General features: G+C 50.4%; 1 protein-coding gene across 1 annotated transcript in view; it reads left to right on the forward strand.

Annotated features, from left to right (window-relative positions):
- The window catches only part of ZBTB7A (zinc finger and BTB domain containing 7A), a 106,226-nt gene that overhangs the window by 79,660 nt on the left and 2,758 nt on the right, over window positions 1-23,808 (forward strand). Inside the window, exon 2 of the mRNA XM_056844544.1 lies at window positions 9,901-11,102. Coding sequence (XP_056700522.1) covers window positions 9,916-11,102 — 1,187 coding nt within the window. The 5' untranslated portion in view covers window positions 9,901-9,915. The remainder of the gene's footprint in view (window positions 1-9,900; window positions 11,103-23,808) is intronic.

A 23,808-nucleotide genomic window follows, 5' to 3' on the forward strand; every position in this document is an offset into this window, starting at 1 on the left:
AAAACCCACGGGACTATTGCAACCGTTAGAAATCCCCTCCAAGCCTTGGGAGGTAATCGCTATGGATTTTATGACTGATCTCCCTCTCAGCGAGGGGAAAACCGTTTTGTGGGTTATTACCAACCTGTTCTCGAAACAGGTGCACCTCGTCCCGTACACAGGTATTCCTTCCGCCCCAAAACTGGCCCGCCTCTTTATGTCACATGTCTTCCGACTGCATTCCTTTCCGCGCAAGATTGTGAGCGACCGCGGAAGTAGCTATGTGGCAAAGTTTTGGAAAGCTTTCCTTAAACTGGTGGGGGTGGAACAGGGTCTGTCTAGTGCTTTCCATGCTCAAACGGATGGGCAAACTGAACGTGTTAATGCTGTACTAGAATGTTATCTTTGTTGCTACGTCAATTACCACCAGGATGATTGGGTTGAGTTATTACCTTTTGCTGAGTATGCCTATAACAACGCTGTACATCAATCCACAGGTTTTAGCCCATTTCAAGCTGTCTATGGCCAGGACTTCAGTCCCGTTGGCCATGTTGATGTTTCGGGGGAGGAGGGTGACGAGGGCGTGGCGGCTTGGGTGCATACGATTCAGACCACCTGGCCCTGGCTGGTGAAAAACCTTGAGTGTTCTAAACGTAAATACAAAGCTCAGGCTGACAAACACCGGTCTCCCAGCCAGAACTTTAACATGGGTGATTTGGTCTACCTGTCTACCAAGAATCTCCGGTCCACCCGTCCATGCGGAAAACTCAGTGCCAAATACGTGGGCCCCTACCCCATTTCTCGGATCATTAACCCTGTGACCGTAGAACTCTCCCTGCCAAAAACACTGAGGCACATACATCCCGTTTTTCATGTAAGTCTCCTGAAACCCCATGTGCCCTCCCCAGAATGGCATCCCAACCCTCTCCCGGAACAGCCAGTGATGGTGGGGGGGAGCATTTCGAAGTTGCAAAGATCCTGGACTCGCGTATCCATCACGGTTCCCTCCAATATCTCGTTCGTTGGAAACACTTTACCCCCGCCCAAGATGAGTGGGTTCACGCACACAATGTGTGCGCCTTCCATACTGCCTACCCCCACAAGCCAGCCCCCTTGCGAGACGGGAGGGGGCCCTGAGGGAAGCAGGATGTCAGGCCTCGCTGTTATGTCTCCTTGCAGATGCCTCTCTCAAGGATTGTTTATCTAATGGTTGCATTCCTTTCCAGCCTTTGATGCCCGTAGAGCCTGGCCCCGTAGCCGGGGTTGCTGTGCCAATCGATACTATCTACTATGACCTGTATGACCATTAGTCCTCCATATATTCTGCTGTATATCCTTGCCCCCCATTCCTGCCTTTACTTCTGCAAGCTCTGAATACCTGTATGCTTTCCAATAAACTCAACTTTCCTTGGATTACCTGTCTGTGGAGGTTGCTTTAGGAAGTACTACGGGACAAGTGCTTACACGGGCACCTGGCAACCCTACTACTACGGGACCAAACTGATTTCTCAGAGGTCTTTTATGCATGCCTGTTTCAATTGCCGCCACCCCTCTAATGATTTCAGGTCCTTGTGTTGATTATGTATGCATATCCGACAGCCAGATGTCACTTTGCTCTCCCCCTGAGTTTCCCCACATTTTGCCACGTTTTCAGAGACCTGTTTTATGTCGCATTTGAAAACATGGGCAAAATGCGGGGAAACTCAGGGGGAGAGCAAAGTGACCTCTGGCGGTCGGAAACGGCATGCATAATCAACACGAGGACCTGAAGACATTGGAGGGGTGACAGCGAGTGAAACAGCCATGCATAAAAGACCTTAGACCAGGGATGGGGAACGTCAGGCCCGGGGGCCATTTAAGGCCCGCGAAATCATTTGGTCTGGCCCTTCATGGGTCCTGTGTCAGGTCTGTGTCTCAGTTAGTTTCGTTTTCCCACCAAATGGCCTTCAAGGTTTGTTTTGCTTGTGTAGACTCTTTGAAGCCGACAGTAACCCGTGTGAATCATGGTGCCCTTGGACTGTTTGTAATCTGTAATCTCTTGAAACTGTGCTGTGCGGTGGAATGCTTTTTTCTATGCTTTTATATTATCAAGTGTAAGACAATTTGCTCCATTGCTGTTTTAGCTTCTCTGTGCTCTGCTAACCTTTCTTACTAGTAAAGCCAGCTTCTGTGGACAATTTCGTCTCCTGTTGTGGTTTGTGGTTCTGGTTAGGCCAAGTGCTGACATTAAAACAGCAATCATCTTTCACCTGTCAGGCTGGAGCCCAGGAGGGTTCGCCTGCCACTCGGATGGGAGCAAGGGCAGTGCTCTCCGAGTGATCTACCCGTGGCTGGAGCCCCGTGTGGTTCGCCCCTGGCCCGGTGGACCTGATCCCCGGGTAGCGGGTTCTGCTAGGAGCCCTGGAAGGCTTCCATCTGTGGTCCCTTCCGTTGGGAACGCCGACTGACGACCCCGAGCTTGTACAGGACGTTATAGCTGAGCTACATCGAACCGATACAGAAGTCAACCGCTTGACTGGACTGGTCTGAGCTCAGTGGTGTTCCCTATCCGCAACGGTCCCCTGGACGTCTGACATTGCGGATACCAGCGCCTGCCAAGACCTCCAGACCCTTGATCGGTTGGTGGATGATGCTCGATTGGCAGCTGAGGATTTACAATTGTTGACTAGCTTGTTGGCTGGACTCACTACTTGTGAAACGCAACTGACTTCGACCGTGGCCCCGATCCGTTCGGTCGACATGGCGACTCCGGACGCACCACCCCCCGAGCTTTGCCAAACGGAGGCGGATGCGGTAGCCACACGGGTGGCTGCCCTTTTCCAGGGCCACACTGCGGCCACTATTTCAGTGGCGGAACTCACGATGCATCTCACCCCTGATTTCGGTGCAAATGCTGCGGCCTTGGCGGTACAGATCCAACCGCTGTTGGACCTGCAAGATCAGCGCGCAGAGCTCCTCTACGTTTTGGCACAGGAGGCCCTTCCCCTTGTTACCACGGCACTGACCGCCAAACTGGCAGCTGACCAGGCCCTGGCAGAGCGCAAGAAAGCAGAGGAGCAAGCGCGAGCGACAGCTGAAGCCGAGGCAAAAGCTCGGGCAGAGCAGAGGGAGAGGGAGCGCTTAGCCCTTGAATGCGCGCGGACCGGCGCACGCCCTCGACAGCCCGGGGGCTATGAATTACCTCCGTTCTCCCCGTCTTTTGTTCCATCCCGTAGCGTTCAACAGTCCCGCAGGTTGGCGGGGGATTTGCCCGAGATACCAGGCAACTCCGACGATGAGGACTTATATGCTGGAGAATCTCTCTAGGCCGCTAATCTACGGGCCAGCCAGTCTCGCCGGACTGGCGGCGCTGACGACCAAGTATTTTTGCTACGTAACCAAAATATGGATCTTTTGGAACAGATAGCATGCTTACAAGATCAACTGACCTTAGTACTCAGGGACAATGACCAGTTGCAACGGGCTCAAACTGCGCCCGTTACTCCTGCACACGTGATACCGCAGCAGCCGCTGCAACAACCAGCTGTCCCACTGGTTCCTCCTGGCGGGGGCCCCGTCACGCCTGGAGAACCTGTAATTCCAGGCGGAGGTCCCGCAGCCCCTGGAGGGGGTCCCGTCGCATCTGGTGGGGGACCTGTAGTCCCGGGCGGAGGTCCCGCAGCTCCTGGCCCCGCAGCACCTGTTGCACCTGCCTTACCGGGAATTCCAGCCCCTGGATACCCGCCTGTGCACCCAATTCCATGGAGACCGCCAAAACTGAGGATTACTTACGACGGCTCTGTTGAGACCTTACCCCGTTTTTTGCATCATGTGGATAGTTATATGAGGGAACAACAGCAATTCTTCCCAACCGAAGATAGCCGCGTCCGCTTCGTTGCCTCTCTATTCACGGAAAAAGCAGCTGACTGGATGATTCTACAGTTTGATACACGGTCCCTCTCCATTCACTCCCTCGACAATTTTATGTTCGCCTTGCGACGGCGGTTTGAAGATCCCTTCATGGGAGAGAGAGCCAAAGCGGAACTTTTACAACTCAGGCAAGGCTCCTCTCCGGTTCGGGAGTTTGCAGATGAATTCCAAAGACTTGCGAGTAAGGTGGTGGACTGGCCTGAAGCTACCCTTATCCACTACTTTCGCGAAGCCTTGCACCCAGACATTTTAAACTGGTCTTATATGCGAGGCGACCCAGATATCCTTGAGGACTGGATTTTGCTGGCTGAAGAAGTTGAAAGCCGCCGGCGGTTTGTTTCGCTAGTCCGAAATAGAGCTAAGAAGGGCGGACAAAAACCGCCCACCAAACCTTTGACTCCCAACCCGCGGAGACCAACCCGGCTCCCTCTGGATCGCGAGTCCCGTTTCCAGAGAGGGGCTTGTCTCATTTGCGGAGGAATGGGGCACTTTGCAGCGGCTTGACCTCAACGCCCAGAGACCACTCGCCCAAGGAGCTCAAGGACGACCTCAACGCAGAGGCACCGCGGCCACCCGCAGCGCAGCGCCGGGACGACCCACACCCTCTGCACTACACGTCGAGGAATTGTCCAACCTCCCTGCACCAATCGACCCCGTAGGGTCCCGGATTACAAGTGCCCCAGTGGGGGACAGCTCTCCCTCGTCCGACGAGGATAATTAATGGAAATCCCCAGCTCTGAATCTGGAATCCCCTCTTGATCTGTCAAAAAACGGATACGGTCTGTGGTGAGTGGAGCGTCCCACAGACCCCTGCAGAATCTCTTGCTAAACCCAAGGCTCCTGTCATGGTGAGTGAAGTTGAAAACACTATTTATGTGGACGTAGTGTTACAACACTATAAAGGGGGTCCCCAACTGCATGTCAAGGTGCTTATAGACTCTGGCTGCGGGCGCACTTTAATCAATGAGGCCACGTTTGCAGCCCTAAAAGTCAAGTCCGAGGCCCTACCAGCTCCCGTCCAATTCGCCCAAATGGATGGTAGCCATTTCAAAGGGTGACCAGTCGATCATCGCACACAGGGAGTGGCGATGGGTATCGGTTCCCATTGGGAGCAAATAGACTTTACCATAGCTCCCATCCGGTACGAAGTTGTTTTGGGAATTAATTGGCTTAAGGGTCATAGTCCCTATATAGACTGGGAGGCTGACACAATTACATTTACCAATCCTAAATGCGAACAGCACCGACTTGAAGTAGCTGTTGTACCTCCAGCCGCCCTTAACCTCCAATACCTCATTGCCGACACCATTACCCGAGATTTACCGAGACTTTGAAGATGTTTTTGATATAAAAGAATGCGATGCTTTGCCCCCCCCACCGTACCACAGACTGTGCAATTGAAGTAGTTAAAGACTGCACACTGACTAAGAGCAAGATTTACCCTATGAGCATTTCTGAACGTACTGTGTTACGAGACTTTTTGGATAAAAATCTTGCTCAAGGGTTCATTCGACAATCGAACGCTCCCAACTCATCCCCTGCTTTCTTTGTCCGTAAAAAGGAGGGTGACTTACGTTTATGCATTGACTTCCGAAAGCTCAACGCGGTTACCCAAGCCAACACCTACCCCATACCATTGATTTCGGACATTTTGGGACAATTACAAGAGGGGCGCATTTTCACCAAATTAGACTTGGTTGAAGCTTATTACTGGGTCCAGATTCGTGAGGGGGACGAACCCCTCACAGCCTTCTCTAGCTGTTTCGGGATGTATGAATTTCTTGTGATGCCTTTCGGGTTGAAAGGGGCCCCGGGGGTCTTCATGCAACTCATCAATGAAATCCTCCATGATTTACTATACCGCGGCGTGGTAGTTTATCTTGATGACATCCTCATTTATTCGAAATCCATGGATGAGCACATTGCTCTGGTCAGGGAAGTGTTGCAACGTCTACGTAAGCACCAGCTCTATGCAAAGCTGTCTAAGTGTGAATTCCACCAGGAAAAGGTAACACTCTTGGGGTACGTAGTCTCCCATCAAGGCCTCAGCATGGACCCTGCTAAAGTCCAATCGGTACTTGACTGGACTCCTCCCACCACCCGTAAACAAGTACAACAGTTTTTGGGCTTTGCTAATTTCTACCGCGGTTTCATTCCCAACTTTGCTCAAGTGGCGTTACCAATAACCGATCTTCTGAAAACAAAAGGTAAAGGGGTCTCTGCTACATTGCCTACCGCCAAAATACATTGGACTAATCAATGTCAAACTGCTTTTGAAACCCTCAAACAGCTTTTCACTTCTGAACCTGTGCTGCAACATCCTGACCCAAACCAAATGTTTATTGTGCAAGTCGATGCATCCAATGTAGCCATGGGGGGGGGGGCTCGTCTCCATGGAGGTCCAGACGGTCTTCTTCGCCCCTGTGCTTATTTTTCTAAGAAATTTGTGCACGCCCAACTGAACTGGCCCATTTGGGAGAAGGAGGCATCAGCCGTCCATCATGCTCTTACTTTGTGGAGGCAATTTTTGGAGGGGTCCGGGGTCCCCTTTGAAGTCTGGACTGATCACAAAAATCTAGCTGCCCTCACGGGGACCCATAAATTGTCCGCGAAACAGCAGCGTTGGGCGGACTTCTTTGCTCAATTCCGATTTGTTCTTAAACATGTGCCCAGGAAGCAAAACGTGCTTGCTGATGCTCTTTCCAGGTTGCCCCAATACCCGGTCAAAATAGATCATCCTACGAGCTCTTTGTTCACCCCGGCACACAGGGAGGCTCTGCCCGTGCTAGCCGTACAGACTCAGTCCCAAACTCTGCCCCAGTCCCAGTCCCAAGCAGTGAACAGCAGCGTGTCGGGCACTCATGAGCCGGCTTCCTCACCAGACCCACTCGCGCCGCCTGTCATTGGCGCCCCGCAGCAACCAGTTCCCCCCCCACTCCGTCACCATTGCCTCCTGATTCATCCTCCTCTGCAGGAGGGGGGGAGTGATCCTGTCCAATTCCTTCCTGGACTCCCTGCGTACTCAGTGCTTGGCCGAATGCACTGCTCAAGCTCTACCCCAAGGCTTGCTTGAACAAGGTGGTTGTTGGTACAAAGACTCAAAATTGTATGTGCCTAAAGTACTCCGGAGAGAAGTCCTGCAATTGGCCCATGGAGCTAAAACTGCAGGGCACTTTGGTTTCCTGAAAACCCTTCACTTGTTGCACAGACAATTTTGGTGGGTGGGCATGCGTTCTGATGTGGATTCCTTCATTCGCAGCTGTCCTATTTGTGCCACTGTCAAACAATCCCAAGGCAAGCCCCCAGGACTGCTACAGCCACTAGAAATTCCAAGCAGACCTTGGGAAATAATTGCCATGGATTTCATGACCGATCTCCCACTGAGGGAAAAACTGTATTGTGGGTTGTTACTGATTTATTTTCCAAACAGGTCCATTTGATTCCGTGTGCGAGTATCCCCTCCGCCCCCAAGTTGGCCCGCCTTTTTGTGTCACATGTTTTCCGTTTGCATTCCTTCCCGTGTAAGATAATTTACGACCGCGGAAGTACCTACGTGGCTAAGTTTTGGAAAGCTTTTCTCAAGTTGGTGGGGGTGGAGCTGGGTTTATCCAGCGCTTAACACCCCCAAACGGATGGGCAAACTGAACGAGTCAATGCTGTACTGGAATGTTATTTACGCTGTTATGTCAATTACCATCAAGATGATTGGGTGGAGCTGTTACCCTTTGCAGAATATGCTTACAATAATGCTGTACATCAATCTACAGGTTTTAGCCCTTTCTACGCTGTGTATGGTCAGGATTTTGGTCCTATTGCTCGTGCAAATGTAACCGAGGGGGAGGGAGATTCCGATGTAGCCTCTTGGACTCAGACTCTCCACACCACCTGGCCCTGGCTGGTGAAAAATCTGGACAGAGCTAAACGCAAATATAAAGCTCAGGCAGATAAGCATCGCTCACCCAGCAAAGACTTTCAGATTGGTGACTTAGTGTACCTTTCCACCAAGAACCTGCGGTCCACCCGCCCTTGCCATAAGCTCAGCGCCAAGTACGTGGGACCATATCCCTTTGCCCGGATAATCACTGTGGAACTGACTCTCCCTTGAGACATATCCACCCTGTCTTCCATGTCAGCCTCCTCAAGCCGCATGTCGCTTCCTCGGAGTGGCACCCGGAACCGCCCCCTGAGCAACCTGTGATGGTGGGGGGGGGAGCATTTTGAAGTGTCAAAAATCCTGGACTCCCGTATACGTCATGGTTCCCTGCAATATATGGTTCGGTGGAAACATTTCCCCCCCGCCTACGATGAATGGGTGTGTGCCCGAGATGTCTCCGCCCCCCACTTAGTACACGCCTTCCACACCACCTACCCCGACAAGCCCTCCCCCTTGCAAGATGGGAGGGGGCCTTAAGGGGAGCAGAATGTCAGGTCTGTGTCTCAGTTTCGTTTTCCCACCAAATGGCCTTCAAGGTTTGTTTTGCTTTTGTAGACTCTTTGAAACCGACAGTAACCCGTGTGAATCACGGTGCGCTTGGACTGTTTGTAATCTGTAATATCTTGAAACTGTGCTGTGCGGTGGAATGCTTTTTTCTATGCTTTTATATTATCAAGTGTAAGACAATTTCCTCCATTGCTGTTTTAGCTTCTCTGTGCTCTGCTAACCTTTCTTACCAGTAAAGCCAGCTTCTGTGGACAATTTCGTCTCCTGTTGTGGTTTGTGGTTCTGGTTAGGCCAAGTGCTGACATCCTGGCAGATCTCTAGCTCAGAAGGATCTAAGTGGCAATAATGGAGGGGTTAAAGGGGGTAGGGCCAGAATGCACTGGGGGAGGGGGAGTTCTTAGCCACTGTATCCTCATTTCATCCCTGCAGGCGGAGGTAGCAGGAGCCAGCTATAGAATCTGGCCCCGACCATGCAGAGCAGGAGCAACTCCAGCGTGCGGCTGGATGGCTACTCCCGGCTGGTGTAACAAACCATCCTGTGCCACCAGGTGGGCGAGTGCGCCACCTGTTGGATGCCTGCCTGCTTGCCTGCACTGGGGGGGGGGTCATCTGGGCAGCTGCCTGCTTGGGGCTTGGTCGGCTTATTTTTAAGTTGATAATTTTGTATGGCCCACAAATGATGTTATAAATATCTAAATGGCCCTTGGTGGAAAAAAGGTTCCCCACCCCTGCCTTAGACTTTGTTTGTTGGGTTGAAATCTTTTTCACTACAGTCATACGGTCCAGGAACTTGCTCTCAGTTTTTCAAGTGAAAGCTGAGTTTCTTGGGAGGTCAGATGCCAGTACATGCCTGTGGAACCTGCAGAGACAGCAGGAGCAACCTATAGGTAACATTCGCCTGGTCATCTGTAATGAGGATGTGGACAGAATTGAGCTGGTGCGGAGGAGAGCGACAAGGATGATCAGGGCTCTGGACACCAAGCCCTGTGAGGAAAGGCTGAGGGAGTTGGGAATGTTTAGTCTGGAGAAGAGGAGGTTGAGGGGAGACATGATTGCTCTCTTTAAGCATTTGAAGGGCTGTCACTTAGAGGAGGGCAGGGAGCTATTCCTGTTGGCAGCAGAGGATAGGACTCGCAGTAATGGGTTTAAATTGCAGGTGGAAAGGTACAGGCTGGATATTAGGGGAAAATTTACTGTAAGAGTTGTTTGACAGTGTAAACAGCTACCTAGGGAGGTGATGAGCTCCCCCTCACTGGCAGTCTTTAAGCAGAGGCTGGAGAAGCACTTGTCAGGGATGCTCTAGGCTGACCCTGCATTAAGCAGGGGGTTGGACTAGATGGCCTGTATGGCCCCTTCCAACTCTATGATTCTATGAGTACCAAATGTCTCTAGGTGACCAGGAAAACTGGGGAAATTTGCTTCCTTGATGTTTCAAACTCTTGGTGTATAATCAGCAAAGGCACCAGTGGGCCAGTGAATCTTTTGGCAGGTTTGTTGAGACTGTGCAAAGGGGGGATTGTCTGAAATGGGGAGGCTCCTATCCACTGATCATGTTTCCTGTCTCTCTGCAGCCCTCTGGTGTCGGCATGGAGGGTGGTGTGGATGGCCCCATCGGGATTCCTTTTCCCGACCACAGCAGCGACATCTTGAGCAGCCTGAACGAGCAGAGGAACAACGGCCTGCTCTGCGATGTGGTGATTCTGGTGGACGGGCAGGAGTTCCCCACCCACCGCTCTGTCTTGGCGGCCTGCAGCCAGTACTTTAAGAAGCTCTTCACCTCAGGGCTAGTGGTAGACCAGCAGAACGTGTACGAGATAGACTTTGTGAGTGCCGATGCCCTGTCGGCACTGCTGGAGTTTGCCTACACCGCCACCCTTACCGTCAGCACTTCGAACGTCAGCGAGATCCTCAACGCTGCCAAGCTGCTAGAGATCCAGGCGGTAAGGGAAGTTTGCACAGATCTCCTGGACAGGAAGATTCTGGCCAAAAATGACCAGATGGATACAGTAGATCAAATTGATCAAAGGAACCATCTCAGAGCGAAAGAGTACCTGGAATTCTTCCAGAGCAACCCCATCAACGGCCAACAGGGCAGCTTTCCATGGACCAACCAAGACTTGAGAGACCTTCAGCGGCTCAACTTCCGTGGCCAAGAGGAGGAAGAGGAGCCGGATTGCAACGGCGTGGACTTCTACTCACAGGCTGCACTCAACGAAAGACCAAAGGCGAATGACTGTGACCCCGACAGCAACCACGCCATGTGGTTGGACCAGGAGGAGGAAGACGCCCAGGGATCCGTGTTCCCACCCTCCCAGAATGGACAATTTGGCGGGCGCAACCTGCCGACAGCTGCAGGGGAGGATGAGACATCGGCAGCAGCTCAGCTGGACCACGAGGGGGGCTCCCCTGCCTTTGTTCCTGGGGGAGGGGAGGGGGAGGATGCAGACGGCAGGGAAGTGGACGGCCTGGCTGCCAGCGCCCTCCTGCAACAGATGATCAATTCCGTGGGGCGGTCGCAGCTGGCCGACGAGGACCGCAAGGATGACGACGGGGTCATGGATTATTACTTGAAATATTTTAGCACTTCCCAAGAGGGCGAGGTCTATCCGTCCTGGTCCCAGAAGGTGGAGAAGAAGATCCGAGCAAAAGCATTCCAGAAGTGCCCCATTTGCGAGAAGGTGATCCAAGGAGCCGGCAAACTCCCACGCCACATCCGAACCCACACAGGCGAGAAGCCCTATGAATGTAACATTTGCAAAGTTCGGTTTACAAGGTAAAGTAGGCACTACCTCTAGGATTTGGGGGCTCATTCCTTCCCCCCTTTTTTATTATTTCATGGGGGGTGGGAGGTACAAAAGTAAGGGAAAAGGGATGGGAACAGTTTGGCAACACAAATAAAGAATAAAGCCGATTACATTGTCATACATATTTTTCATGGTTATAAAGTCAAAATAGCTTTCCTAGCTTGTAAATATAGTTAATAAATGTTTCATAACCTAATAATCATTATGTCCAGCTACCATCTAGTATTCTACCACTCATTCTTAAACCTTAACATATTGATAAAATAATTTCCAGTTTTCATAAAATAACTCATAATTCTGATAATTGTTTACCAAGTTGGTCATTTTGGCCATAGTTGCGTATTCCAAAAGCTTTTCTATCCATTCTATATCTGGAAGCAGTGCCTGTTTCCATTTCCTTGCTAAAACAGTTCTCACTGCAGTTGCGGCGTACTTAAACAGATCTTTAGATCACGCAGGTAATTCTGGTGGAGTAATGCCCAACAATATGTTCTTTGGATCTACAGTGAAATTTAATTGGAACATTTTTTGGAGTTCATGATGGATATCCCTCCAATTTGGTTGTAATTACAGACAGGTCTACCAAACATGAAAATTCCTTGTAGAAATGTAGAGACTTTTGGGGATAAGGTCAGATTGGCGGCGTGAAGTTGTACCTTACAAACTTGACCTTAGGAAGCAACTTCTAATGGGAGAGTTTTGCTGGGAATCTGAAACCTTGTATTTGAGGTTAGGTCTCCCTCCAGGCAAGACTGTTATCTGGGCCAAGTTTTGGTTTAGGAAGCAGCAGAAACTTCTGAAAGCTGTAAGTGTAGTGGGGGCCTGGCATACAGTGATGTCCCACTTTTGGATTTGTAGGCATACTGGTGCCCTTAATATTCTGTTCTTCCTCCAAAGAAGGTCCTTTATAGGTTTCACAAGTGTCTCCCAACCTGTGTCAGTCCTACTTAATCCCCAGAGTTGGGATTCTGTTTCTTGGGCCTCGTGTATATTGGTCCAGAGCACCTCCAGCCTCCTGTCTCAGTCTTGCAGTGCTTCCTTCTATTTCTTTACAGAATTCTATCAGCAAACTGAGTTCTAAACTTTTTTTTAAAGTAAAGGTAGTCCCCTGTGCAAGCATTGGTTGATTACTGACCCATGAGGTGACATCACATCACATTACTAGGCAGACTGTATTTACGGGATGGTTTGCCATTGCCTTCCTCAGTTGTTTACACTGTACCCCAGCAAGCCAGGGACTTGTTTTACCAACCTCGGAAGGATGGAAGGCTGAGTCAGCCTTGAGCCAGCGACCTGAAACTGACTTCTGTCGGGATCGAACTCAGGTCGTGAGCAGAGCTTTTGACTGCAGTACTGCACCTTACCACTGAGCCACGGGGCTCCTGGTCTAAATAACTGGCAAATGTACATTGCCATGTGTTTTGATATAAACAATAATAATAAATTAAAATGTATTAATGGAAATATGTTAGCTGCACACACACACGCACACACACAACATTAAATGAAAACGTTTCTCATGAGTCACCCTTCAAACAGAATCTGGGATCAAAGAGAGTTTCCAAAAAGTTAAACAAGATTTTTTTGACCTATTGACAGAATTTGGATGGTGTGGTGCCTCGGAGGATCAATTTGGCCATGGAATTCTAAGGGATGGTGGGTGCTACAGCAGAAAAATCTCTGCCACATGTTGTGGCCACTTTATACCAACTCAAACCATTGCTCTAGATCAAGCTATGGCACCATGCTGGCAGATTTGGTGGAAACTATCAGAATTTTTTTCCAGACTTTGAAGAGCTGGTACTGCTGGATCAAGTTCGTCAGTTTTGTTGAATAAATTTGAACTAAAAAGTTTTAATTTGATTTTGAATAGATGTACAATTAATTGTTACTTTTTGAAATTTTATTGTTATTATCTTTTTTCGTGCATCATGCAAACCCCTATTTTGAATGCTTTTATAGGGTATGGGGTGCTGGGGTTGAGTTTGTGGAACCAAGGGGGCGGTGGCCCGAAAAGTTTGGGAACCACTGATCTAGATAGTGTAGTGTTGCATACTCTGACTAGAAATGGCTCTCCAATAATGTCTTTAGTAGAAAGAGATCTTTTCTAGTCCTCCATCAAGTTTCCGTTAAATGGAGATGCTGTGGATTAAACTTAAAGATAAAAGTAGTCCCCTATGCAAGCACCGGGTCATTCCTGACCCATGGGGTGACATCACATCCCGACGTTTACTAGGCAGACAATTTTTACGGGGTGGTTTGCCATTGTCTTCCCCAGTCATCTACACTTTACCCCCAGCAAGCTGGGTACTCCTTTCATTGACCTTGGAAGGATGGAAGGCTGAGTCAACCTTGAGCTGGCTACCTGGACTCGACTTCCATTGGGATTGAACTCAGGTCATGCGCAGAGCTTTTGACTGCAGTACTGTAGCTTGCCACTCTGCACCACAGGGCTCCTGGATTAAATTTGGGGCCCTCTAAATAGACAGCTGTGTGCTGCAGTACCACTGGACGAGAAAGGGAGGGATATATGCTAGGTCCAGAGGACCCTGAGCTTCGTTGGGCTTCAAATTTACCATCTGAAACCAACCCAAACTTGCTTCTGAGAATTCTCTTCCTAATCCTGCACTGGGAATGTTGATTCTCTGGCTATGTGATTATTCGGCAAACATTCGGTATTTTGCGAATATTCAGTCACTGGGAGTTTGAAAGGGAATAACTGCCTTGTCAACATCTCATTTTAAATTATCTGTACAACAGGGCTGTAGAGCCAGTATAATATACAGGAAATTGTTTTTCTGCTGAGGGCTTTTGTATTTGATGAATTTTTCACCTGTCCTCCTTTTCAATGCACTTGGTGAAATCGGACTGTTTTCAGATGGGGGTGATGTGTTTTAGTTATGGTTTCTTTGATTTAGAAACGGCTTTGAGTATTTTTTTTTTAATACAAAAGCAGTCTAAAAATGTACTAAAGATATGTCATGGGATACAGCAGCTAGAGACTGCTATTGGGGAGACCCAGGTTCAAATCACCACTCAGCACCGAAGCTTTTGTCAGGGAGGGCTGTAAATTGAGATCGGGCTAGCCTGAGCCATCCAGGGCAGGGCAGGAACACGAGTACCTTTAGGTTTTTTATTAGTGAGATTTATAGGTTCCTGAGGATGCAGAAGTTGCATGTGGGGGGTATAATTTTCCTGCATGGTGTGTCTAATCAAGTTGCACGTTGCCATGTTCTTCTGCATCAGACATGTTGAAGGAAAGGGTGTGTCTTTTCATAAGTTGCTCCTCTTCCGTGATGGAAGAACTTTCACGGTTCAGGATGGAGGTTTCAGCCAGGTGTCTCTGTGGCTTACCAGGAGTTTTTAGGGGCTGGCTGAGAAAGATATCAAGCTACCCGGCCTGCTTTGCCCCACCTCCCACTTCTGGCATGTGGGGCATGCATTCAAGTAAAAATAACAAACACCCCTCCCTAATAATCATTTGTTTGGTGCAACCCCCAGAAGGATGGCAAAGGGATGTTTTCTTTTATCCACACCGGCTGGGCTCATATAGGCCTCTCTTTGAAGAAGGCTTCAAGCACAAGGAGGTCTGAACTTGCTGCAGCCAGGGCGGGAATTCCTGTGGGGGCCAAAAGATGATAACGTAGCTCAGAATTCTTGCATATAGGGTTAGCCGAAAGGCTGTATTCTGCCCGCTTTTGCAATCTTGATAGCCTGGTTCAAGAAATTCCAGAGAAATTCCAAGAAATTCCAGTGTGGTGTAGTGGTTAAGAGTTGTGGTTTGGAGCGGCAGAGGCTAATCTAGTGAACTGGATTTGTTTCCCCACTCCTCCACACAAAGCCAGCTGGGGGACCTTGGGCAAGTTACAGCTCTGTTAGAGCTCTCTCAGCCCCACCTACCTTACAGGGTGTCTGTTGTGGGGAGGGGAAGGGAAGATGATTGTAAGCTGGTTTGAGTCTCCCTTAAGTGGTAGAGAAAGTCGGCATATAAAAACCAACTCTTCTTCTTCTCCTTCTCGGAGAATATTATGGGGGAGGGGGGTTCTGATTCATGCACACATTTTGGTGTTTTCCTGTGGCTGTCCTGCTGGTTCTCTCTCTCTCTGCCAGCGCTCCTAGAAGGAAGGGCCCCTTTGCATCCAAGCCTACTCAAGGGTTGCCAGGTCCCTCTTCGCCACTGGTGGGAGGTCCTTGGGGCGGAGCCTGAGGAGGGGAGGGTTTGAGGAGGGGAGGGACTTCAATGCCATAGAGTCCAATTGCCAAAGCGGCCATTTTCTCCAGGGGAACTGATCTCTGTCAGCTGGCTATCTCCAGCTAGTACCTGGAGGTTGGCAACCCTAGTTATTACTCATAGAACCTCCATGTTCAGAGGTAATGTACCTCTGAATGCTATTCCTGAGGGGACAAAAGGAGGGAGGATTTGGCCTCTGTGTCCTACTCAGATGCCTTCAATGGACTTCTGGATGCATGCTTGGGAAACAGGATGCTGGACTATAGACCACTGGTCTAACTTGTCACACAGTTCCTTGGCTGTGGTATGCTGCTCCCTGGCTATGGGTTTTACCATGCCTACACCGGTTCTTAACACAATGAGATCCAGTTTGTAGTCCTCTAGAAATAGAATGCGATAACAGCTTTTCTTGGATTGCATCACTTAAAACTGGAGGTGGTAAAATCACATCATTTAAAAAAAATAGACTACTGCAAAGTATTCCATGTAGGGCTATCCTTGAAGATATATTGGAATGATCAGCTACTGCTAACCATACATCTTTAGCTGTTTTCTAGCAGCTTTTGGTACTTCTGGACCCAGTTCGAAGTACTGGTTTTGAAGTTTTTGAGCCCTTCTTGGCCTCGCACACCTTACAGGCAGTGGGCCCACTACTAATCAAGCCCTGCATTGGTATGAATAGTTAAGGTTGTAGCTGCCAGAAGGCAGAGGCTTTGCAGCGATGGCTCCAAAGTTATGAAATGCACTCCCCCCCCCAAGACAGGAGTTGTACACTATCAAAAGACCATATGTTTTTTTGGAATTTGGTATAGTTGTCTTAGGGTTGCCAGGTCCCCCCTCTCCTCTGGCGGGAGGCTGTTTGGCTGATACCGGGAATGAGCGCCCGTGTGCACGCCGACGCATGGGCATCACTTCCGGTTTAGAACCGGAAGTGCCACTTCGCAAGGGGCCTTATACCTCTTAGTTTGAAGGGTAAAGCGGACCTTTACCACTCAAACTAAGAGTTTGAGTGATATAAGGTCCCTCGTGAGGCGGCACTTCCTGTTCTAAACCGGAAGTGGTGTGCGCGCGGTATGTACGCGCGTGTGCACATTTGCCCGCCAACCCTCAGGTGGTCGGCGGGCAGAGGGGTAAATTGCCGGGGGTTTGCCCGCCACCAGCGGGCACCTGGCAACGCTAAGTTGGCTGGATATTTGGAATTTGTTGTGAGAACTTGGATTACTTTTCCCAGAACTTAATTGTGCATTGGTCTGCTTCTGACGGTTATCCGGAAGTCTTTACACATCACGTACCTCATAGCCAATGTTCTTGATAAACAGAAGAATCCACCTTGTTCTATGAATGACAGCTGTGGAGTCCGCAGCAAAAATTGCACAATTTGGGGGCTGAGAATTGGTGTCGTCCTGCATCCTCCTAGTGTCTGAGGATCTTGGGATTATAATGCCATTGTCAATTTCCCTGAGGGGTTTCTAAACACCATTTTCCCATCCAAATAAAGTTCAAAGTGGCTTCTAAAGATAAAAAGCCGAGAGAAAACTAAGGATTAATCCAGGTAAAAATATATATGCTCTGACCTGGATGGCCAAGGCCAACCTGATCTCATCAGATCTTGGAAACTAAGCAGGGTTGGAACTGGTCAGTACTTGGATGGGAGACCACCAAGACAGTGGCAAACCACCTTTGAACATCTCTTGCCTTGAAAACTCTGTGGGATTGCCATAAATTGGCTGTGACTTGACAACACTTTTCACCATAACAATATACACACAAGATTGGGAGGGGGAATAATCCTTGGTTCAGATTTTTGGTTTTTGTAATCCATTTATTTCATAATATAAAATATGTGCGACTACATAGTACATAACCTATATTGTAATGTCCATGAGGTACAATTTAACCATCTAAAAAAGGTTCAATATCTCTTTTTGGATTAAATCTTTAGATTTATTTCTATTCAAAAAAGTAATGTAGGCCAGATTTGTTCAAATTTTATTTGTGCATTTCTGTCCCCACCTCAGAACTTCGTATATGCAGATATTTTCCCCATTAATGTAAGCACTTGTCCCAACGACAACCAAAAGCCACACCAGGAGACTTAATAGTCCAAAAGAGTTGGTTTAATGGTATCACAGGCAAGCAGAGCTTAGAAGTCCAAAGACAGCAATGGGGGAAAATGGCATGCACTTGATAATATAGGAACATTGAAAAAAGCGTTCAGCATTACAGTCTCATGAGATTACTTCAAACAGTCTAGAGGCATCCCAGCTCCCACGGGCACCAGCTAGCTTCAAAGGGAACAGGAATGCAGTTTAGGGAAAACAGTCCTTGAACAATCCTTGGAGGAAAGTCTGTGAGAAAACGAAACTATTTGAGACACAGCAAGTAGGCCTGACATTCTGCCCTCCTTAGGGCCCCCTCCCGTCCTGCACGGGGGATGGCTTATGGGGGTAGGCGGTGTGGAAGGCGCGCACTAGGTGCGGGCTGGAGACATCCCGTGCACGAACCCATTCATCATAGGCAGGGGGGAAGTGTTTCCAACGAACCAAGTATTGCAGAGAGCCGTGACGCATACGAGAGTCCAGGATCTTTGACACTTCAAAATGCTCCTCCCCCCCCCACCACCATCACCGGCTGTTCAGGAGGCGGTTCCGGGTGCCAATATGAGGCGGCAACATGAGGCTTGAGAAGGCTGACATGGAAGACAGGATGGATGCGCCTCAAGGTTTTAGGGAGGGTCAGCTCCACAGTGACTGGGTTAATCAGCCGAGCAATGGGATACGGCCCCACGTACTTGGCACTGAGCTTATCACACGGCCGGGTGGACCGTAGATTCTTGGTGGATAGGTACACTAAGTCACCAATCTGGAAGTCTTTGCTGGGAGAGCGATGTTTATCTGCTTGAGCTTTATATTTGCGTTTGGCCCTTTCTAAATTTTTTACCAGCCATGGCCAGGTAGTATGGATAGCTCGAGCCCAAGAGGCTACATCATCACTTCCCTCCTCCCCCGCAACATCAACATGACCAATAGGACTGAAATCTTGACCATACACAGCATAAAACGGACTAAAACCTGTAGATTGGTGCACAGCATTATTGTAGGCATACTCAGAAAAAGGCAATAGTTCAACCCAATCATCTTGGTGATAGTTGACATAACAACACAAATAACATTCTAGTACAGCATTTACACGTTCAGTTTGCCCATCTGTTTGGGGGTGAAAGGCACTAGACAAACCCTGTTCCACCCCCACCAACTTGAGAAAGGCTTTCCAAAACTTAGCTACGTAGGTCCCCCCGGCGGTCGCTTATTATCTTACGCGGAAAGGAATGCAAACGGACAACATGTGACATAAAGAGGTGGGCCAACTTCGGGGCTGAGGGTATGCCTGCACATGGAACTAGATGCACCTGTTTGGAAAACAAGTCAGTAATAACCCACAGAACAGTTTTTCCTTCGCTGAGCAGGAGATCAGTCATAAAATCCATAGCAATTACTTCCCAGGGCTTGGTGGGAACCTCCAGCGGTTGCAGGGGGTTTGCCTTGGGATCGTTTGACAGTGGCACAGATGGGGCAGCTGCAAACGAAGGAATCCACGTCAGTACGCATGCCTGCCCACCAAAATTGTCTGCGCAACAAGTGAAGGGTTTTTAAGAATCCGAAGTGTCCTGCCGTTTTGGCTCCATGGGCCATTTGCAGGACCTCTTTCCGAAGTGTTTTAGGCACGTATAATTTCAAGTCTTTGTACCAACCACCACCCCGTTCTAGCAGGCCCGAGGGCAGTGCCTGAGTAGTGCGTTCGGCTAGGCACTGTGTACGAAGAGAGTCCAGGAAGGAGCCGGACAGGATCACACACACCCTGTAGAGGGGGGTGAAGCAGGAGCCGCCGGCAGTGGCGATGGGGTGGTGGGGAGGGATGGTGGGTCCGATGAGGGAGTTGGTTCCCTCTTGACAGATGCTCTGCTGTCCGTTGCTTGGGGCTGGGACTGGATCAGAGTTTGGGACCGAGTCTTCACAGCTAGAACTGGTAGGGCTCCCCTTTGCGCTGGGGTTAATAAGGAGACCATAGGACGGTCAAGTTTCACCGGATACTGGGGAAGCCTGGAAAGAGCATCAGCTAGCACGTTTTGCTTTCCAGGCATATGCTTGAGCACAAAACGGAATTGAGCAAAGAAGTCAGCCCAACGTTGTTGTTTTGCGGACAGTTTGTGGGCCCCGGTGAGGGCCTCTAGATTTTTGTGATTGGTCCAGACTTCAAAAGGGGCCCTGGAACCTTCCAGGAACTGCCTCCACGTAGTGAGGGCATGATGGGCGGCTGCAGCTTCCTTTTCCCAAATTGGCCAGTTTAGTTGAGAGTGCGCAATTTTTTTTGAAAAATAAGCACAGGGGCGAAGAAGACCGTCTGGTCCTCTTTGCAAAAGAGCCTCCCCCCCATAGCTACGTCAGACGCATCTACTTGCACAATAAACATTTGGTTTGGATCGGGATGCTGCAGCACAGGTTCAGAAGTGAAAAGCTGCTTGAGAGTTGCAAAGGCAGTTTGACATTGATCTGTCCAATGCACCTTGGCAGTGGGCAACGTGGCAGAGACCCCTTTACCCTTAGTCTTAAGGAGGTCGGTGAGTGGCAGTGCCACTTGAGCAAAGTTGGGAATGAAACCACGGTAAAAATTGGCGAAGCCGAGAAACTGCTGCACCTGCCTGCGGGTGGAGGGAGGAGCCCAATCAAGTACAGCTTGTATCTTAGCAAGGTCCATGGTGAGGCCCTGATGTGAAACTATGTATCCCAAGAAGGTTAATTGATCTTGGTGGAACTCACACTTAGACAACTTAGCGTAGAGCTGATTGTTTCTGAGACATTGTAACACTTCTCTGACCAGAGTAATATGTTCATCCATTGAATTAGAGTAAATAAGGATATCATCAAGATAAACCACCACGCCCCGATATAATAATACATGGAGGACCTCGTTAATGAGTTGCATGAAGACCCCTGGGGCCCCTTTTAACCCAAAAGGCATCACCAGAAATTCATACATTCCGAAGCAGCTAGAAAAGGCTGTGAGGGGTTCATCCCCGTCACGAATCCGGACCCGGTAATAAGCTTCAACCAAGTCCAGTTTGGTGAAAATGCGCCCCTCCCTTAGTTGTCCCAAGATGTCCGAGATCAGCAGGATGGGGGTAGGCATTGGCTTGGGTGACTGCGTTGAGTTTTCGAAAGTCAATGCACAAGCGCAAGTCACCCGTCTTCTTACGGACAAAGAAAGCAGGGGCTGAGTTGGGAGCAGTTGACGGACGAATGAACCCCCGAGCAAGATTTTTGTCTAAAAAGTCGTAGCATGGCGCGTTCGGAAATGCTCATAGGGTAAATCTTGCTTTTAGTCAGTTTGCAGTCTCCCACCACTTCAATTGCACAGTCCTTAGTACGGTGGGGGGGTAATGCATCGCATTCTTTTACATCAAAAACATCCTCAAAGTCTCGGTATACCTCAGGTAATCGGGTCAACGGTAGAGCATCGGAGGTTAAGGCTGAGGCGGGTGGAGGAGCAACCGCGACCTCATGTCGATGTTGGTCACACTTAGGGTTGGAAAAGGCAATAGTGTCAGCCTCTCAGTCTATGGAAGGACTGTGCCCTTTGAGCCAGTTAATTCCCAAAATGACCTCGTAACGGACTGGAGCAATGGTAAAGTCTATCTGCTCCCAATGGGAACCGATGCCCATCGCTACTCCCCGTGTGCGACGGTCGACCGGCCCCCTTTAAAGTGGCTACCGTCCATTTGGGCAAATTGGACGGGAGCCGGTAGGTTTTCGGATTTGACTTGTAGAGCTGCAAACGTGGCGTCATTGATTAAAGAGCGCCCGCAGCCGGAATCTATGAGTGCTTTGACATGTAACTGGGGGCCCTTTTTATAGTGTTGTAACACTACATCCACATACACAGTATTTTCGACTTCACTCACCATGACAGGAGCCTTGGGTTTTGCAGGAGTTTCCGCAGGGGTCTGTGGGGACACTCCACTCACCACAGACTGTGTCCGTTTTTTGACAGGTCAAGAGGAGATTCCAGATTTAGAGCTGGGGAATTCCATTGATGATCTTCGTCGGAAGAAGGAGAGCTGTCCCCCACTGGGGCACTTGTAATCTGGGACCCTACTGGGTCAATGGGTGCAGGGAGACTAGACGGTTCTCCGATGTGAAGTGCAGAGGGTGTGGGTCATCCAGGCGCTGCGCTGCAGGTGGCCGCGGTGCCTCTGAGTTGAGGTCGTCCCCGAGATCGAGGCGGTACGCTTGGTCGAGTGGGTTCTGGACGTTGAGGGCAAGCCGCTGCAAAGTGGCCCATAACACCGCAAACGAGACAGGCTCCTCTCTGGAATCGGGACTCGCGATCCAGAGGGAGTCGGGTTGGTCTCCGTGGGTTGTGAGTCAAAGGTTTTGGGGGAGGTTTTTGACTGCCCCTCTCTTTGGCCCGATTTCGAACCAGGGAAATGTACTGTCGGCTACTTTCTACTTCTTCGGCCAGTAGAATCCAATCCTCCAGGGTACCTGGGTCGCCTCGCATATAAGACCAGTTCAAAATGTCCGGGTGCAAAGCTTCTCGGAAGTAGTGGTTAAGGGTAGCTTCAGGCCAGTCCACTACTTTACTCGCGAGTCGTTGGAATTCATCTGCGAATTCCCGAACTGGAGAGGAGCCTTGCCTGAGTTGCAAAAGTTCCGCGTTGGCTCTCCCATGAAGGGATCCTCAAAGCGTCTTCTCAAGGCAAACATGAAATTGTTGAGGGATCGAATGGAGCGGGATCGAACTGGAGAATCATCCAATCGGCCGCTTTTTCCGTTAGCAGGGAGGCAACGAAACGAACGCGGCTATCTTCGGTAATGAAGAATTGTCTTTGCTCCCTCATATGATGTAAAAAACGGGGCAAAGTTTCAACTGAGCCGTCATAAGTAATCTTCAACCGGTTGCCTCCATGGCATTGGGGGTGCGGGTGGGTATCCGGGAACTGGGGCTCCCGGTAAGTACCGCACGGTAGTACCGGTAAGGCAGGTGCAACAGGCACTCCGCCGGGCGCCGCGGGGCCCCCGCCAGGAACTATGGGTCCTCTGCCCGGAGCAACAGGAGCTGCGGGGCCTCCGCCAGGAGGAATCACCGGCGCAGCTGGTTGCTGCGGCGGTTGTTGTGGCGGTTGCTGCGGTGGCTGCTCCGGTGTCACGGGAGTTGGGGCAACGGGCGCAGTTTGAGCCCGTTGTAATTGGTCGTTGTCTCTGAGTACCAGGGTCAGTTGGTCCTGTAAGCGCGCCACCTGCTCCATAAGGTCCAGATTTTGGTTTCGCAGCAAAAACACCCCGTCGCCGGTGCCGCCAGCCCGGCGGGACTGGCTGACCCATAAATTAGCGGCCCAGAGAGACTCCCCACCGTATAAGTCCTCTTCGTTGGACTCCTCTGGTATCTCGGGCAAAGTTCCCACCAACCTGCGGGAGCGTTGAATACTACACGAAGGGACAAAAGACGGGGAGAACGGGGGTAACTCACAGCCCCCGGGTTGTCGGGGGTGCGCGCCGCCCCGCGCCCGTTCAGCAGCTAAGCGTTCCCTCTCCCCCTGTTCAGCCTGAGCTTTAGCCACGACGTCAGCCGCTGCCCGTGCCTGCCCCTCTGCTCTTCTGCGCTCGGCCAGGGCCTGGTCGGCTTCTAACTGAGCGGTCAGTGCCGTGGTAATGAGTGGAAGGGCCTCCTGTTCCAAAGTGTAAAGGAGTTCAGCGGGATCTGCCAGATCCAACATCAGCTGAATCTGTACCGCCAAGGCCGCCGCATCAGCACCGAAGTCGGGGGTCAGATGTTTTGTGAGTTCAGCCACCGAAATAGTGGCTGCAGTATGGCCCTGAAAAAGGGCAGCCACCCGTGTGGCCACCGCTTTCGCCTCCACTTGGCAGAGCTCGGGTGGTGGTGTGACCGGGGTCGCCATGTCTGAAGACCTGGCAGGACGGATCGGGACCGTAGTCAGAGTCTGCGTTTCACTGGCAGTTAGTCCGGCCAACAGGCTAGTCAACAATTGTAAATCCTCTGCCACCAAGCAAGCATCTTCCAGCAACCAGTCAAGGGTGTGGAGGTCTTGGCAGGCGCTGGTATCCACGATGTCAGACATCCAGGGGACCGTCGCGGCTAGAGAACGCCACTGAGTACGAACAAGTCTAGTCAGGCGATTAACTTCCGCATCAGTTCGATGTAGCTCAGCTATAACGTCCCGTACGAGCTCGGGGTCGTCAGTCGCTGGTCCTAAAGGAAGGGACCAAGGATGGAAGCCTTCCAGGGCTCCTAGTAGGAACCCACCACCTGGGGAGCAGATCCGCTCTCACCCGGGTCCGGGCGAACTGCGCGGGGCTCCAGCCATGGGTAGGTCACTTGGAGAGCACCGTCCTAGCTCCGATCCGAGTGGCAGGCAAACCCTCCGG

The sequence above is a fragment of the Euleptes europaea genome, chromosome 2 (genome assembly GCF_029931775.1).
Source record: "Euleptes europaea isolate rEulEur1 chromosome 2, rEulEur1.hap1, whole genome shotgun sequence".
NCBI lineage: Eukaryota > Metazoa > Chordata > Lepidosauria > Squamata > Sphaerodactylidae > Euleptes > Euleptes europaea.